General features: G+C 45.5%; 1 protein-coding gene across 1 annotated transcript in view; it reads left to right on the top strand.

Annotated features, from left to right (window-relative positions):
• The window catches only part of LOC311189926 (discoidin, CUB and LCCL domain-containing protein 1-like), a gene marked incomplete at both ends in the record, with an annotated part of 162,816 nt that extends 148,258 nt beyond the window's left edge, over positions 1-14,558 (top strand). Inside the window, 9 exons of the mRNA XM_084261734.1 lie at positions 2,761-2,801; positions 4,144-4,359; positions 5,062-5,192; positions 6,998-7,145; positions 7,235-7,351; positions 8,851-8,941; positions 9,966-10,015; positions 11,570-11,689; positions 14,041-14,558. Of these exons, the coding sequence (XP_084117860.1) occupies positions 2,761-2,801; positions 4,144-4,359; positions 5,062-5,192; positions 6,998-7,145; positions 7,235-7,351; positions 8,851-8,941; positions 9,966-10,015; positions 11,570-11,689; positions 14,041-14,558 (1,432 nt within the window). The remainder of the gene's footprint in view (positions 1-2,760; positions 2,802-4,143; positions 4,360-5,061; positions 5,193-6,997; positions 7,146-7,234; positions 7,352-8,850; positions 8,942-9,965; positions 10,016-11,569; positions 11,690-14,040) is intronic.
• Positions 14,559-15,348: the final 790 nt, after the last annotated feature.

Raw genomic sequence — 15,348 nt, 5'->3', positions numbered from 1 at the left:
CCTTTCATTTCAAAGCATGAAAAAGTGCTCTCAGAAACACTGGGCCTATTTACTAAGAAAACGAACCAGTGCATTTCATGCTTGAAAAATGCTTTCATAAGATGCATTTGCAAAGCTGCATGGCTCCCCTCTCCTCAGGATACCTATACTGCACAAGAAACTCCTGAGGAGCAGCCAGTGCCGACAGGAAAAAATCGGTGCTTGGACAGCAGTGCCTTAAGAGCTCTTTAGACACTCTTAAATAAAAGCTTGCTCAAGTTTTTAAAATCTCATTTGTAGTGGATTTTTGGTATTAAAGATTTAAATTGTTTAGTGACTTGAGCTGAAACTGACCTCATCTAAAGTCGCTGCTGGAGTGCATCGAGCTGGTAAATATCTGTGCTGTAATGTGACAGCGGAGTTCGGGCTCGCTCGCTCACCAGCACGCAAGAGCTGACCTTGGCCTCCCTGACTCCATTTTTCAGGGTGCTCGTTAAGCTCCATCATCTGTGAGGTTTTCAGTTCTCATGATCCATGCGCTGACCCCGCTATATTATACCCACACAGGCTAGAATGAGGAGCAAGTGGCTGGATTTATTGGGCAGCCCTGATATCCCAGCACACGATTACGGGGGTTTAACTTTGTCACGTGAGCTGGCCTGTGGCTGTAAGTCCACGCAGGCAAAATCATTTATCTCAGAAAATGCAGGAGACTGTGTGCTTGTGGGCTGTGAAAGATGAGGTTCGGGGTTAACCTCCACTGCTTATTAAAAGCTTGCTTGAGACTGACTCTGGGAAGAGGGGGGGGAAAAAAAGAAGAAAAGTATCTGATTCTAACAGAAATCCATTATGGAGTCATGGGAAACAGCACCCTTGTTTTGCAGAGCTACCAGAGAAGGTCTCCCATGCAGTTCTGCCACCAGTACTGCTGGCGAGGCAGGATCCTGAAGGTTGTCAGGAAAATGAGGAGTATGGGGTGATACCATCCCTTAAAGGACAAAGTGAAATTTGTGTGACAAATGCCACCTGTCACATTAGGAAACTGATGAATTACCACTTACTGAATTAGTTTGTCCTCTTCGGTGACTTGCAGAATTATAGCAGAAATATTTCAGCTTGATTTCATGGCTTTATAGACCTTAGAAATGCTAACCTCCTCCCTTTCTTTGTTAAAATTGCAGCCCTCTATTTGAAAGGGATCTGGGATGACTTCTTTTTTTATTATTATTACAAAGTGTTGTGATTTTTGTTTTGGGTAGGTTTCGCTGATCGCCATAGGTGTTTATTTTCCTCTCTCTTGAAATAGATTGCTTTGCATTTGCTAAGAAAGCAAAAATGGTTTTGGCTGTAATGTCGAACTGGTTTGAAGCGAGCAGAGCACATCTGATTGCCCCTGAGGATTGCCTGGGGGAAAGATGTGGGAGGGAGGGCTTGAATTTCTCCTTCTAGCTACTCAACCGCCTACATGCCCAAATAAATCAGCTCCCTCCCAAGTGCTCTCAGTCATCTCCAAAGGGCTTCGTTTGCCTCTAGTCATTAGTTTTCCCTCAGTGACAAAAAGAGGCAGCGTTTTTATTGACCTTGACAGGGGACCACTTTCCTATTCCCAGATTGCAGTGCTCTCAAAACATATAGCCGTGCCCACCGCCGCTAGCCCACAGACGGTACCTCCGGGGAAATTTTCCTGGCCAACAACAAAGGGCAGCCTGAAAGGGACCTGTCTCAATGCTTAAGTGCAGAAGTTGTTTTACTGCTCAGTCACGCTGGCCAAGGCTTTTCAAAAGGGGCAAGTGATGCATGCAGCTCATCGGAGCGACGATGAAGGGGTCAGACTTTCAAGAAATCCAAACTAATTTCACGCCCAACCCCAGGCTTTTCTTTTTATCAGGCATCCAGTCACAGTCGTCACTTTTGGAAACAAAATCCCAAACAAAACACCTCAGGGGCATCTCATTGGAAATTGGAAAGGGACTTCATGGGACACCAAGGAAAGCACAGCTTTCCCTTGCAGTGGTGATGTTATCTTGTTCTGCAGTCTAGTGTGGAGTGGCTCAATAAAAGGCTTTTTCGCCTGGAGCAAAGCAGGCCACGCCAGGAGGAGGGAAAAAAGGGGAGCCATACATTGGTCCTTGTCAATGGAGCAAAAAGAACCAGTCCTGATGGGAACTATTGGTTGTGGTTACAACAGGAGCAGTTCCCACTGAGATTAAAACAAGGAACTGAAGTTCTTCTTCAGTCTGGCGGTGATGCGTCTGTAGTCCAAGGAGGTAGGGCCAGAGCTGATGTGGTTTAGCCCAGTATAACTCTCATGGTACTTCCTAGATGTAGACTTAGACTGATTTCAGTCTAAGAAGCTGCTTTAATTTAAGCTACTGTAGGTGAGGAGAGACCCAAGCTGGGTGCTGGAGCAGTGTACCGCTGCTAGGCCCGGGCTCCATCAGCTTTCCCATTCCTGGCTCTTCCAACTCTCTCATGTCACTGGGCTGAGGAGCAGGAGGGGAAAGTTTTCCTGCAGGGTCTGTGCAGAGGAGAAAAGCAGAAGCACACAGCAAGAGTACCAGGCTGATGGGGGGATATGGAGTCGCTTTGAAGCAGCATAAATGCTCAAAAAAAGTGAAAGATGCCCAAGTGTGCTCTTACCAGGATTGGCAACCAGCCAGCACAGTAAGTGCCTATCTGCCCAGAGATATTTTGCCAGATAAACAGGGATTCTGACACTGTACCTCGGCGTTCCTGTGACCACCTCCTGAAAGGCTGAATTACCTTTTTCTTCCCTTGCAGTGGTTCGCTGTCAGATAAGCGGTTTATATTTACTTCAAACGGTAAGACTAACGGCTTTATTTTTAGCTATTCAAATTTCACCTTTTTATTTAAGTGTTTTTCTGCGAAAGTTTTGAAAAGCAACGAAGAGAATGTCAGGCTGTGTCTAGGAAAAGGGATTTTAGGACAGAGATTTTTGTTTTTAAAAAAAAATATAAATTGGCAAGTTGAATAAAATGTTGAAGAGATGTGAAGAGAGCCAGGAAAAAACCCAGGGAATAGGAATAGGTCACATGCATGTAGACAAGGAACAGAGCTAGTATTCTGCCATTACACTTCTGGTGCCAGCGTATGACAAATGGCAATCAGATAACCCCATTTTTATGTACTTTAGGCGGCGGCAAATGAAAGCAGTTTTTCTTCAGCCACCTATAAATTCCATCTTCGTTCCTCAAGAAGGGAACGAAAACAGAGAAGGAATGAAAATATATTTACGTGGCGCTGGTCTGGAACGAGGTTTTGTTTATGACTCTCTGAGATGCAAAAAAGCGTCTTTAATCTGTCAAGCTGCTCATTTGCATCAAACATACCAAAGTGTGTGTGTGTGGGGGGGGGGGGGGGGGGGGGAACGTTCACGCTCGTTCTTTTGGATTATATTTCAGTCATCTGAGATAAAATCATTCACTATTCCACTGAGAACCGTAGAGCATGTATAGGCCTTTGAAAATGCCAGGGAATTATTTTTAACTTCATTGAAACCTTATTCCACTGGCCCTGTTTGCTCTGAAGAACCTTGATGTGCAGAAATTTTTGTGGGTTCTTTGGTGGAGTTTGTAATACTTACCTGCAGCCATTATCTTCATGATATCACCTCTTGGCAGCGGTATCAAGGAGTTTCTCTAATGAATAACTACCCTAGCCCTAATTGCAGGTGAGAATCATGAAGTATATTTACCGTAAAGTGTTCCTTTCAGCACAGTGCCTTCATCTGAGAAATGTTTTGTACAGCAAAATTAGTTAATGCCAGCCTCAAAACATAAATATTATGTTTGAGAAGGAAAATTTAAAAACATAAGGAGTCTTCACAGGAATGAGACAAAACTGCAGAGATTAAAAAAAAACCCTCAACAAACCAAACGCCAAAATTAGCAGCTGTAGTCAGAAGGTGTCATACACGTGGGATTTCTGTTGGTAAAGGAGAAGGACTGCAGCCCTCTGGTGCTGGATCACCCACTGCAAATTGACTGGCAAACACCACAGCTAATGGATAGCATCAGGCTAGCACTAGATTAAGCAACATCTGACTTTGCTGTTGTGGGTGGTCTTCATATGTTGCTAGCCTAATATAAAAATACGCTGTGAAAATGCAAAATAACTCCTGTCTGTCTGTGTGGGGACTCCTAGGCTGCAACAAATCTCTCAGTCTGGAAGAGGGATTCCTCTCCAAGAGCCAGGTTACTGCATCTTCCTACTGGGAGGAGACCAATGAATTTGGGCAACTGTTCCAGTGGTCTCCTGATAAAGCTTGGCTTCAAGTCCCAGGATTGGCTTGGGCCTCTAACCACAGCAGCAATCGTGAATGGCTGGAGATAGACCTGGGAGAGAAGAAGAGAATAACAGGTACGTTTCTGTCTGGTTAACAGAAGCTGGGGTTTCAGCTGGAGGAGAAACTGCAAGCAGCTGAAAAGCTAACAATGCACTGATGCAGAATTTCTTTCATGAAATATAATAAAATGTTCTGCATTGAGGAATATTATTTTCCTATTTTAAAAAGTCAGGGCTATTTACAAGACTGGTCTTCCTTTAGGGATCTAGGTTTGAAAACAAACCATCATGCGTGCCTAATTTGTAAATGTGCTTACACAGGGACCAGTAGAGGCTGGACAGATGATAAATGATTTCTTAGGATCTATTAATGATGCAGTTCTGGAATCAGTATGAAACATTAAAGTCACAGCCTTTGAAATAATGTCCCAGGTGAAAGAAATTCCTGTTTTCCAACTCCTGGTTTAGTTGTAAAAATGTAAATTAGAGTTGCTAAAGATGTAAAGACTGCTGGTGTGGACCATAATATCAAGAAGCAATTACTGCTTTTGGTGCCATTAATTTGGGCTCTGTTAAAATTTGACAATTTTGAATTCGTTTCCATTCTTCATCCAACTTCCAAACTCAATTCCAACACAGTTTGGAAAACAAATTAAGACATCAAAGGCAAAGTTCTCCAAATTGTGTAGGCTTCTGTATTTGTATTCTGCATTTGTAAACACTCCCTTTAAAAGAGGCACCTAACAAAGGAAAACCTATTTTGCATTTTGTTGAAAGGGATTAAGACCACCGGATCCGGATCCGGGATGCCGAATTCCAACTTCTACGTAAAGACATTTACACTGAACTACAAAAACAACAACTCGAAATGGAGAACTTACAAAGGCATTCTGAGCAATGAAGAAAAGGTAAGGGAAAGTGGGGGGGGAGTAGGAGAACATGAAGCAGTAATGTGCACACTGTGTTGACATCGAAGGACAGGCTTCCATTGTCAAGACAGATGAGGAGCTTCAGACTTGTCTAGGCTTGGGTTGTCTTCACCGGTGTAATTTACAGCCGTGGAGTAGGTAGAGAGCTTGTTGAAACAAGGAAGCTACCCAGGGCTTGCTGAAGTTGTGAGACACGTGTGGGGAGGCATGTGTATGTGTGAAGCTTTCTTTTAAAACAATACATGGTGTAGTTACAGCTGTACAACGGGCTGCTTGGGGCGAGTGAGCTCAGCGCTTGCCTGTGCTAGGAATGCTGGGGCAGAAATGTTGGTCAATATGGCACCAACAAAGCTGAGATCCAGCATCAGATGCACTGGGATGGCCAACACACACACACCACCCTCCCAGGGACACATCCCTCTTCCCTCCCTCCCCAGAACTGCACCCCTCCCTGACCCTCACTGATGGGACCCTTCTGACACCAGCCTGTGGGCACAGCCTCCCTTCTGTTAGGAACTGATGTAAACTAAATGCTCTGAGTGTAAAACAAATGCTCTTACACCAAAATAACCTGTCAATAGCCTGTCAATAACCTGTCAACCTGCTCTCACACCAAAATAACACAACAGCTTTCACCAACTGTTTTCACTGACAGCGACTTTAGCAACAAACAGGTAAAAGCAGCACAACTAGTTCCTGCAGACAAAGGATGTGCTGCACAGGTTTGCCTGATAATGTTTCCCCCCTGAAAACCTCATGTATCCTTTCAAACAAAGAGAAAGCCCCCCAAAGCCCCCCTCCCTGCCCTCACAGCAGTCACTCCTCCCTTCTGAGGGAGCTTGGCTTGCCTCAGTATAAAGCTCTACCCAGTCCTTAGTCCTGACAGCAGTTTTCAAAAACCTGGCAAAGCTGTAGAGAGGTTTCCTAGTAGCTCTGGGTTTTTTTAACTTGTAGGGCAAGAAATTTCCCAGCATGAGGTTAACCAGTTTAATAGTTTTTATATGTTAAACTGAGGGTGTGTTGGTCCAAAAAGTGACAAAGGTAGCAGTGGCCGACCTGTGAAGGTTGGCTATTTAAAATCTGAAGCTTTGCAGTTTTCCACAATGGTTTGCTATATACAAATAGTCTTATGAAAATACTATACATGATCTTTCAGCTAAGGTGCACAACAAAACCCATCTCATGTGGCCTGGCATTTTATCTAAGATACGCTGAGTTGACTTTCCTATCTCCTCAGGCTTTTAGATATTCCTAGGTTGTCCTGCAGCATCTCCAAGAACTAATTTTGCAAGGACTACCATTCTGCACATGGGCTGAGCAGATTCTGGGAAATACTCTGTGAGTGCAGGGAAAGGACACACAACCGACCAGTTAATAGTCACTCTTCAAGCTTGATACAGAAAACCATTTTACTGAAATGTCTAGAAATGCTTCAGTTTTTCTCCTTTTACATTTTTATCCCCTGTTGCCCAAGTAAGGGTGCTGCAGTGCTACTAAATAAAAAATGATAGCATTATGCCAGCATACATTAACTAGAAATTACACAGAATTGAGGGAGCGATAATCTTTCTTCTCTGAGCTAACAGAAAATGTGATTATCTGTCAGAACTAAAAAGATTATTCCCTTCCAGAAATCTCAGTTCTAAAAATCTTGTGGCTGGATCACAGATTATCAATATGTTAGTTTTAGGATAATGAAAACCTTTGAAGCTGGATGTCAGGAACATTTGGAAGAGAGAGACTTTTAAACCAGAGCGGACAACGTGCTTAATGTTTCGTTGCAGGTATTCCAGGGCAACTCCAACCCTGGTGACGTGGTACGAAATAACTTCATCCCTCCCATAGTGGCTCGTTATGTGCGAATTATACCTCAAACTTGGAACCAAAGAATAGCACTGAAGCTCGAGCTGATGGGTTGCCGAGTAATGCAAGGTATGGGGTAAGCAGTGCTCCCCTGGCACGGTGCCTCCAAAGCCCCCTGTGCTACCACAGTGTCACTGACGCCCTCTTCTCTTTCACAGCTAATAGTTCATTCACACACTCCATGTGGCAGAAGCCAAGTCAGAGCACAGAAACCTCCCTTGGGAAAGAAGACAGGACCGTTACGGAGCCTATCCCGTCAGAAGAAACTAACTTGGGTAACGCTACCTAGCACTGCATTTCCTGTGGGACCATCATGTCTTCAGCCCAGCCTGAGCGTACTTTAGACTTTCTGACAAATGAGAACTTTAATTTTCCCTCCAGCCTTTACTAAAGGTCAATGACAGAGAGAAGAGGGAGGAGCAGGAGTGATTTTTGTCTTGAGGCTCAGAAAGAGATGGAAAGCTTTAAGTTTCCTTGATGTGTGCAACATCAGGTTTTGGTTTCCCTGTCACATCGGTTTATTTGCCATGCTTTGGTAGGTGGCTCAAGAGACTATACTGAGCACTTGCTCACTACACTGACCATATACAGCACAAGGGGCTATGCTGAGCAAATCTGCAATTTTTTTTGGAGGGGCTCTTCCTCACCCTCTTCCTGTATTTTATAGTTCTTCTCTCTGTGCAAACATGACTCCTCCTCCCAGAGCACATCTTCAGGTCAAAATAACATACAGTAGGGCATGCTTGGGTAATTAAACACTTTTTTTTAAATAATGCTTTTGTTCATGGGGGGTCTCAGGATACCTTAATTCTCATATTTCTCCCTGAATATACAGTCTTCACCCTGTAACACTGTGAGGCAAATTTCTTAGGTCTTAAAAAGCAAGCAAACAAAATTTGTTGCTTATGCTGCCTGTTTGGTGGACCCATAGCCAGGCAGGAGTTACCAGGACACCAAACACTGCTGCCCATTAGGTAGCTGACAGTTGTAGGCATGCCTCTGTAAAAGGAAAAGAAAAAAAAAAGGTTGTAAGAAAAAAAGCTCCTCTGAAACTGCATTGCTTTTGCCAAAAGCAAGCTCAGTTCATCTGCGCAGGGGTCTGGGTAAATTGTATCCATGCTCACTGAGAACGAAATCTACTGAGGTTTCATCTGCTGAATTGGAAATACCCCATGGACACGCATATACTACCTTATTCTCACAGCCTGGTTGGTGTCTGTAAGAACAGTGAGTGGCTCACTCCTCACACAGGAGCCACCCTGCTGGTAATTTTCAAATCCCTGCTCTAACCCGGGTTGTGCTAGAATTTGCCAGGGGCTAAACGGGTTTTTCCTCCTCTCCACTCCTGGAAATTTTTGAGCCGTTTTGACTGCAACCAATTCCAGGTGAGCCAGGCACCTCAGCCCGTAAACCCACTGCTCATGTGGCAGTTTCCTGAACAACTGACAGCACGGCTGCTGCAAGCAGCTCTTTACAAGTTACCTGGCCTGTGGTAAGAAAGAACTGTTCTTTGTGAGCATGTGAATAGATACTAGGTGTCAGCCTTGAGAAAGTGTACGTATCTCCCTCGTCTCAACACTGCTCCACATAGGTGCACATACTCCAGAGCACTGCTCGTCTGGGTTTGTAATTTTTATAGATTCCTGCCCCCTTGCAAGGAGTGTTTCTGTAAGATCTTCTACCTTTTGCTGTGTTCTCTGTAGTAAAAATTAACGGCTCCAGAGTCCTTTGCTTTGTTAACTTCTTGTTCTCTTTTCCCCCTCCTCTCATGCAGGCTTAAAGCTTACGGTGATCATTGTCCCCGCCCTCATCGTGCTGTGTCTGCTCCTGTTCTCTGGAATCTGTATCTACGCAGCCTTACGCAAGTAAGATACCGGCTGGTGTCACAGAGGCATTTGTGGCTGCCTTTGCTAGCACGCCCACGTGCACGCTCTCTTTCCTGGGAGCTGGAGATCAATCCTCTTGGGCAGCCTTCTTTCCAAGTAGAACTCATGTCATGCCTCTGCAAGCTGTATCTCTTTAGTGTACATCCCCCCCCCCCCCTACAAAGGTAAAGCAGGTCAGAAGTACACACCCCGATTTAGGGCCCAGTGCAATCAGCTGTTCTCTTCAGCCTTACATATACCTACAAATACTATGGTGTTGAACCAATCAAAGACAGAATAGTTTCCACACCAAAGCTAAGGAATAATTCAGCAAAGGGAGGAAGATTTGAGGTATCTATGGATCATTTTTATTTTATTTCCTTCCTGTTGGGTTTCTGCTTCCCAATCCCTTAAGTTAGAGCACTTAACTTGGTGGGCTGAAAGCAGACCCCGGCTCTAAGGAGGTGCAGCCATACGCTGGCGTGCAGCGAAAGCTAAGCTGCTTTATTTCACACATCAGAGGACTGGAAGAAGCATGGCTAACCATGGTTCCGGCTAGTTTTCCATCCATGTGAACCCACACTTGCCTGTATAGCTGGGAAATGCTTCTGTCACCAGATGGGGGTTTGGAAACATAAGCAAATGCCCTGGTGATGTTGCTTCATCACTTACGGTACCCAGCTCTGCCCTGGCTTCCCAGTAAATCCATAAACTAGCCAAAAAAATTCAGAAGAACAGGCCCAAAACATACCCTGGAGTAACACATACAGAAACATCAAACCAATGAGTGACAGACGTTAGCAATTTGAACACCAGAGCTCACGACTTGCATGTAGATGGGGAAGAACCAAAAGATGAAACCCTGCATTTCATGCCTTATGTTCTAGCAGCACTGGGCCCTGGGGAACTCAAAGTGAAGCATTGTCCCACCTGCTAAACACAAAGGTTCTTTCTGCTGGAGCTAAGGCATAAAGCTGAAATGCTGTGAGTGCAGATGTTTATAAATACTTTGCTCTCCTTGCAGGCGAGAAGCTAAAGGACTTTCTTATGGATTATCCAGTGCTCAGAAATCAGGTAAGTGGAGAGTCAGGTGCATTGTCCTGCCCTGTCCATTGAGCCAGGGGGAGGGGGTTTTATACAGCTGAGTATGAAATACTTACGAAACAGCATCCATAATTCCTTGTTCAAATTCACTACTTTGTACAAGGGAAACAGCAAACGATAGTCCCACTTGTGTCATCCTAGCACTGTGCCCTGAGAAACAATATAATTTGGTTTCTATGACAGAAAGGCAATTAGCAAAAGATCTATTATACAAAGCGCATAAATTAGCATGTAAGAGTGCTCCCAGGTGCCCTCCCTTCTCTTCCCTCCTCCAAAATACCTATTTTGCAGAAAATTGCTGCTTTCCTCTTTTTTCTTTCTTGCCCCCACCCCCCAGCAGAGGGGACTGCCTTTCTCCAATAGAGCAAGGGCTAATAATATTTTATGGCTTCAAAATTTCCATCTCACTGCATTCCCTGTTTAGGACTGTATTCATAAAGCCTAACAATACTGAATTGTGCTTGATGTGTAAAATCTGAATAGGGGATCGGTTTCAGGACTGTGCTTCAGGAGATGCCTGCAAAACCCCAGTGAAGTGACAATCTGTCTTGCTCAATAATGCTTTCTAGAGCTCCCACCAGCTTGGAAGTTGGGGCTTAGCCATCTCTGTAGAATAATATCCTTCCAAATCTCGGCTTTCCATAAAAAATAGGAAGAAGCACTAAGCAATCCATATCTCTTGACAAGTGCCTTGCAGTCGTTCAGCTCCAAAATTTCATCCCTCAGCAGGTGCTGACGTCAGTGAGAGGAACGCTGTTACCCACAGCAGCTCGCCCTCATTAGAAAATTAATTTGTACTTAACATCATATTTGCTAATATGATTTTTCAAGGTCGTATCACAATCCCTTCTCACTTGCTAATGAGGACAAATCCCAAGAAACTGGAGATAGCCTCTTACCCAGTCACTTCATTTGTAGCACGTGCGCTCCACACATCAGGCTCCTAAGCCCTTGTGAACCAGGCTTGGGATTTAGAAAGCTGGGAGCCGAGCCTCCCTCTCCACAGACCTCCTGCCACAGGCTCCAGGCAACTGCTTGACACGGTGGATTTTCTCCTTTCTGTCTCAGGGGGATACTGTGGGAATGAATTAATTGACATGTGCTCAGATATGAAGGTAGTGGAAGCCATGCTGGTCTGCTGAAAAAAGAAGAAATGGCAAGCATTGCTTTTTGCCACGTCAGCAGTGGCAAAACATGCAGCTGTCTCAAAGCTGGTGTTTTAGTGATGGGCTTTGTGAAGGCATCAGTGCAGGTACCTGCAGAGTTTGAGCCTTTCTTGCCACAAGAAAATCCCCTGTAAAGTTTCATTTTTCACTTGGAAATCCCAGCTGATGGTTTACTTTTTCCCTCCCACCCTCCAAATTTAGGGGGCTTTATCTACAAAATGCCTGCTTTGCTCTTGGTTTTTAACCACTGTGATATATACTGACTGCAATGAGTACACCAAAAATGAAACCTGTCGATAAGCCTCCTGATTATAATCATTTAACTTGCTGATCAGCCTTCTATTTTTATTCATCACAGGTTGTTGGAAGCAAATCAAGCAGCCCTTCACCAGACATCAGTCAACTGAATTTACCATCAGCTACAACAACGAGAAGGAGACGCCACAGAAACTAGACCTGGTCACCAGCGACATGGCAGGTAACAAACTGCTTCCCCCTGCAGAGCAGGTCCTGGGCACTGCAGAGCACTACACACTCCAGCTCTCAAGTGAGCTGGGGGCCCAGGAGCAGATAGGATAGTTTGGCTCTGCTGACTAATATTTGTGTTTCTATTTAAAGACAAATGTCTCTGGAAATGAGAGCAAAATATAATGCCCCTTGCTGCTAAGCCAATAGAAAAATGACTTGGTTGGTTTGCAGTGGGATTTCATGCCCTGCTGGAAGTTGTGCTGAGATCCCTATGCAGCTTTCCTGGTGCCTGAACTATTTTGGAGATGAGGCTCCCTGAAGTGGAAGTGGTTAGATGAGAGAAGGAAAAAAAAACCCAACCACAGAGCTTCTCTCCTGTGCTACCTTGGCTCCAGGTCACTGTTTGGATAGAGCAAATCTCCACACCAGCGCTATTTGCATCCCAAAGGGATGGGGGTTTTGAATTCATCCTCTTAGCACATCTTATCCTCGCTTAGTTTAGTCTGTGTGGAGAGGCAAGTGAGACCAGCCATTTCATGGGATCAGTGAGCAGCAGTCTTCCAGAAAGATTGGCTTGCTGTTTTCAGCCTCCAGACCATAGAAATTCCTTAGAATTTCTCCAGTGAGTTTGGCAGAGAAATAAATCTAAAAACCAAATGGATGGTTACTGTAATTCCATATGGTGCTACCCTGGATAACTTTCAAAGATGGTTCCAGCCCTTCACAGAAACTTTCAGTATACACACATGGAGATCTCTAAAGCAGCTTTATTTCATGAAGGAAAGGGAGCGAATGAAGGGTGCTCACAAACCAGGGTGACCTGCCTCGCCCAGCCATCTCTGAGGAGCCTCTGCTCTCTCTGTCCTCCCCTCCTGCCATGTGTGTGTGGGAAGTCTCAGACCCTCAGTCTGGCCAGGCAGCTCCTCAGCTTTAGTGTTTCACCTGCAGTCCCCTTGTAAATAACAAACCAGCCCAGAAATGTGCCCCTTAATGATTCAGTCGCAGCGGGCAGGCGATGTGCGTAGAAGTTAACACGCCACATGAAAATCCCCACCACCCTCCCCCCTTCCAAATCCCTGGCTACTTCCCGCTTCCCAAAGGCAGCCAGGAGCGAGTCGAGATGCTTCGTCCTGAGCAAGGGAGAACGCTGGGGATGGCGGCAGTGACGCCGCGGAGAGCGGCACCGCTTACTTAGTGAAATATCATAACATCTTCCATCCTACATGCTGAAGTTTGGGACGTAGCCAGGAACTGCCAAAAGGATTCACAGGACATATGGGATCCAATCCGACGCTCATGTCAGATGAACCACGGTGCCAGAACAGAAACCGAGCTAACTTCTTCACGCCTGCGTCAAAACACGCTGCTCTAGCAGTGTCATTTACTAGAGCTGTTCAGGCCACCATATGCATCCGGAAGAGATTGTCACCAGCACTGAAGCGAGAACGTTAGAACACCGAATTCTCTCATGATGGTGTTACTGGATTCCTTGAAAACCCCTTTGGGTCCGGATCTCCTCCTTACGCGGCAGCCTGGCTGCCTCCCTGACTAGGGGTGCAAAGACGCGCTGCTTGAGGCTGCGTTACCTCCATCTCTCTTGCTCCTGCTCAGGACATCTGCTGATACCCAGCTCTATCCCCGCCTATTCTCTATCCCCAGAACTGGAGTGATTGCCCAGTTCCTCTGGCAGCCCTGGTCCCGCTTCTCCTCCCACAGCTCGTCCCCCCTTGCGCGCCTGCAGCAGTGCTGAGCTGGCTTAGCGCATTTCACACTTCCCTTGACTCTCTTGGCTGCCATTCTGCCTAACTTCATCCTCCTTGTCAGTCAGCTTCTGCGAGATGCTGTTTAAATACAGCCAGCACTTGGTCAGGCACAGTAGGAATTCTCTGGGAGTTGTAATTATTCCAAAAGCAGAACGCTTGTTTTGGAGACCTCCTCATTTGTGGATCTTCATGCAGTGTCCCTTGTCCAGTTTCTTGCTAATATTTTGTTGACTTGTCTCTTTTTTTTTTTTTTTTTGGTGGGTTTTTTTGGGGTTTTTTTTAGGTCTTTTGAGTGCACTCCAGAAAATATGTTCATTTCTTTGGGCGGGGGGGGAGAAGAAGGGAGGGAGGCAGTAGGGAAAGGGGTGGCAGATTGGAGCTCCTCCATGGAAGAGCTTCTGCCATATTCTCTGATGCTTGCTTGCTGAAGGGGGTTACAGGACCAGGTTGGGGAAAGTTTTCCTTACATCCCTGATAACTGCATGTTTGATACAATAACAGAGTCCTTTTTCCCCATAAGGTACTTACCAACGTGTAAGTATTGAATACATAAAATAATCCATTCGTGCCTTATTGAGCAGTTGGTGCTTCCTTTTAGATTATCAGCAGCCCCTCATGATCGGGACCGGGACGGTAACACGGAAAGGATCTACTTTTCGACCCATGGACACCGAAAATGAGGGAAGAAGGGGAAGTTTGGAGTTCGAAAATCACTACCACTGCCCGCACAGAGCTAACCGGCACGAATACGCTCTGCCCCTGACCAGCCAAGAGCCCGAATACGCCACCCCCATCATAGAGCGGCACGTAGCAAGAGAAAACAATTTCCCCTCTGAAAATGGCTACAACGTACCCGTCCTCTCAACTCAGAAACACTCCCTTGCTTCCGGCAGCTTCTCTAGCTCATGTAAGGCCGATGCCAGGAACGGGGACTATCAGACACCCCAGAGTGTCATAAACTATGACAAGCCCAAAGCGAACGGTGTTCTGACCTCCGTGAGCTACAGCACGGACTACCAGAAGCCTCAGCCCAACGCCCTCGGGAGCGAGGGTTACTCAACGCCCAGGGACTGCCTGAAACCCATAAGCCAGACAGCAATGACAGCTCTCTTGTGATCTGCCGAGCAGGAGAGACGCGGTGCGCGCGGGAAAGTCGCTGCACAGCTTTCTGAAGCGCAAACAGAGTTTGGAGGGACTCTGCTGCGGGAGGCAGAAGGCAAACAAGCCCTGTGTACATAATATTGCAGTCTTGCTGGGTTCTGACATCTGAAGAAAGCATATGCTGTTTATCACTGTTTATAGCAAGAGAGATGTTATCAGAGAAGACTGTACATCTTATTTTCTGTAACTGATCTCAGTGCTCCGTTTGCAATGTGTGCAATTTGTACATAGCTTTTATTTAAGGAGAATTTCTTAAGCTTCTTTTTCACCTGGGGGATGGAAAGGATTGCAGAAACGCCTGTTTAAGAGGAACGGGTCTCCTTCTCCACCTGTATTTTACCTGCTGTCATACCAGCAGCTGTAAACGGTGTATGTTACAGTTGTGGTGATTCATCTCCTTTCCTGTGATAACTGAAGATAGGGCATCACTGTAGTTCTTACTGGGAGGGTAGAAGAGGTAAAACTACTTGAAGCATAACGTGCACAAGAGAAGGCAGAGGAGCATTTAAAAGTACTGTGCTAAACCCACCTTTCCCAGCTGCATTTTCAGTAGCGGTTCTTTCATGCTTGAAGTTGAGGTAGCATGTGAGCTGAGCCTCTCCGACTTGCTACTTGTGTTAGAAACAGGTAGAAAGGCTGAAACTGGTTTTGGGTTCAAGCCATGGTGATTAATCAGGAATAGGGGAAAAAAACTCAAACAGCCAACAAGCAACAAACCCAACACCTGTCAAACTGGGTTTGTTTT

Source organism: Gallinula chloropus (genome assembly GCF_964237585.1).
Source record: "Gallinula chloropus genome assembly, chromosome: 3".
NCBI classification, from domain to species: domain Eukaryota; kingdom Metazoa; phylum Chordata; class Aves; order Gruiformes; family Rallidae; genus Gallinula; species Gallinula chloropus.
Note: the sequence above shows the minus strand (reverse complement) of the source record. Positions and strands in the feature narration are given on the sequence as shown.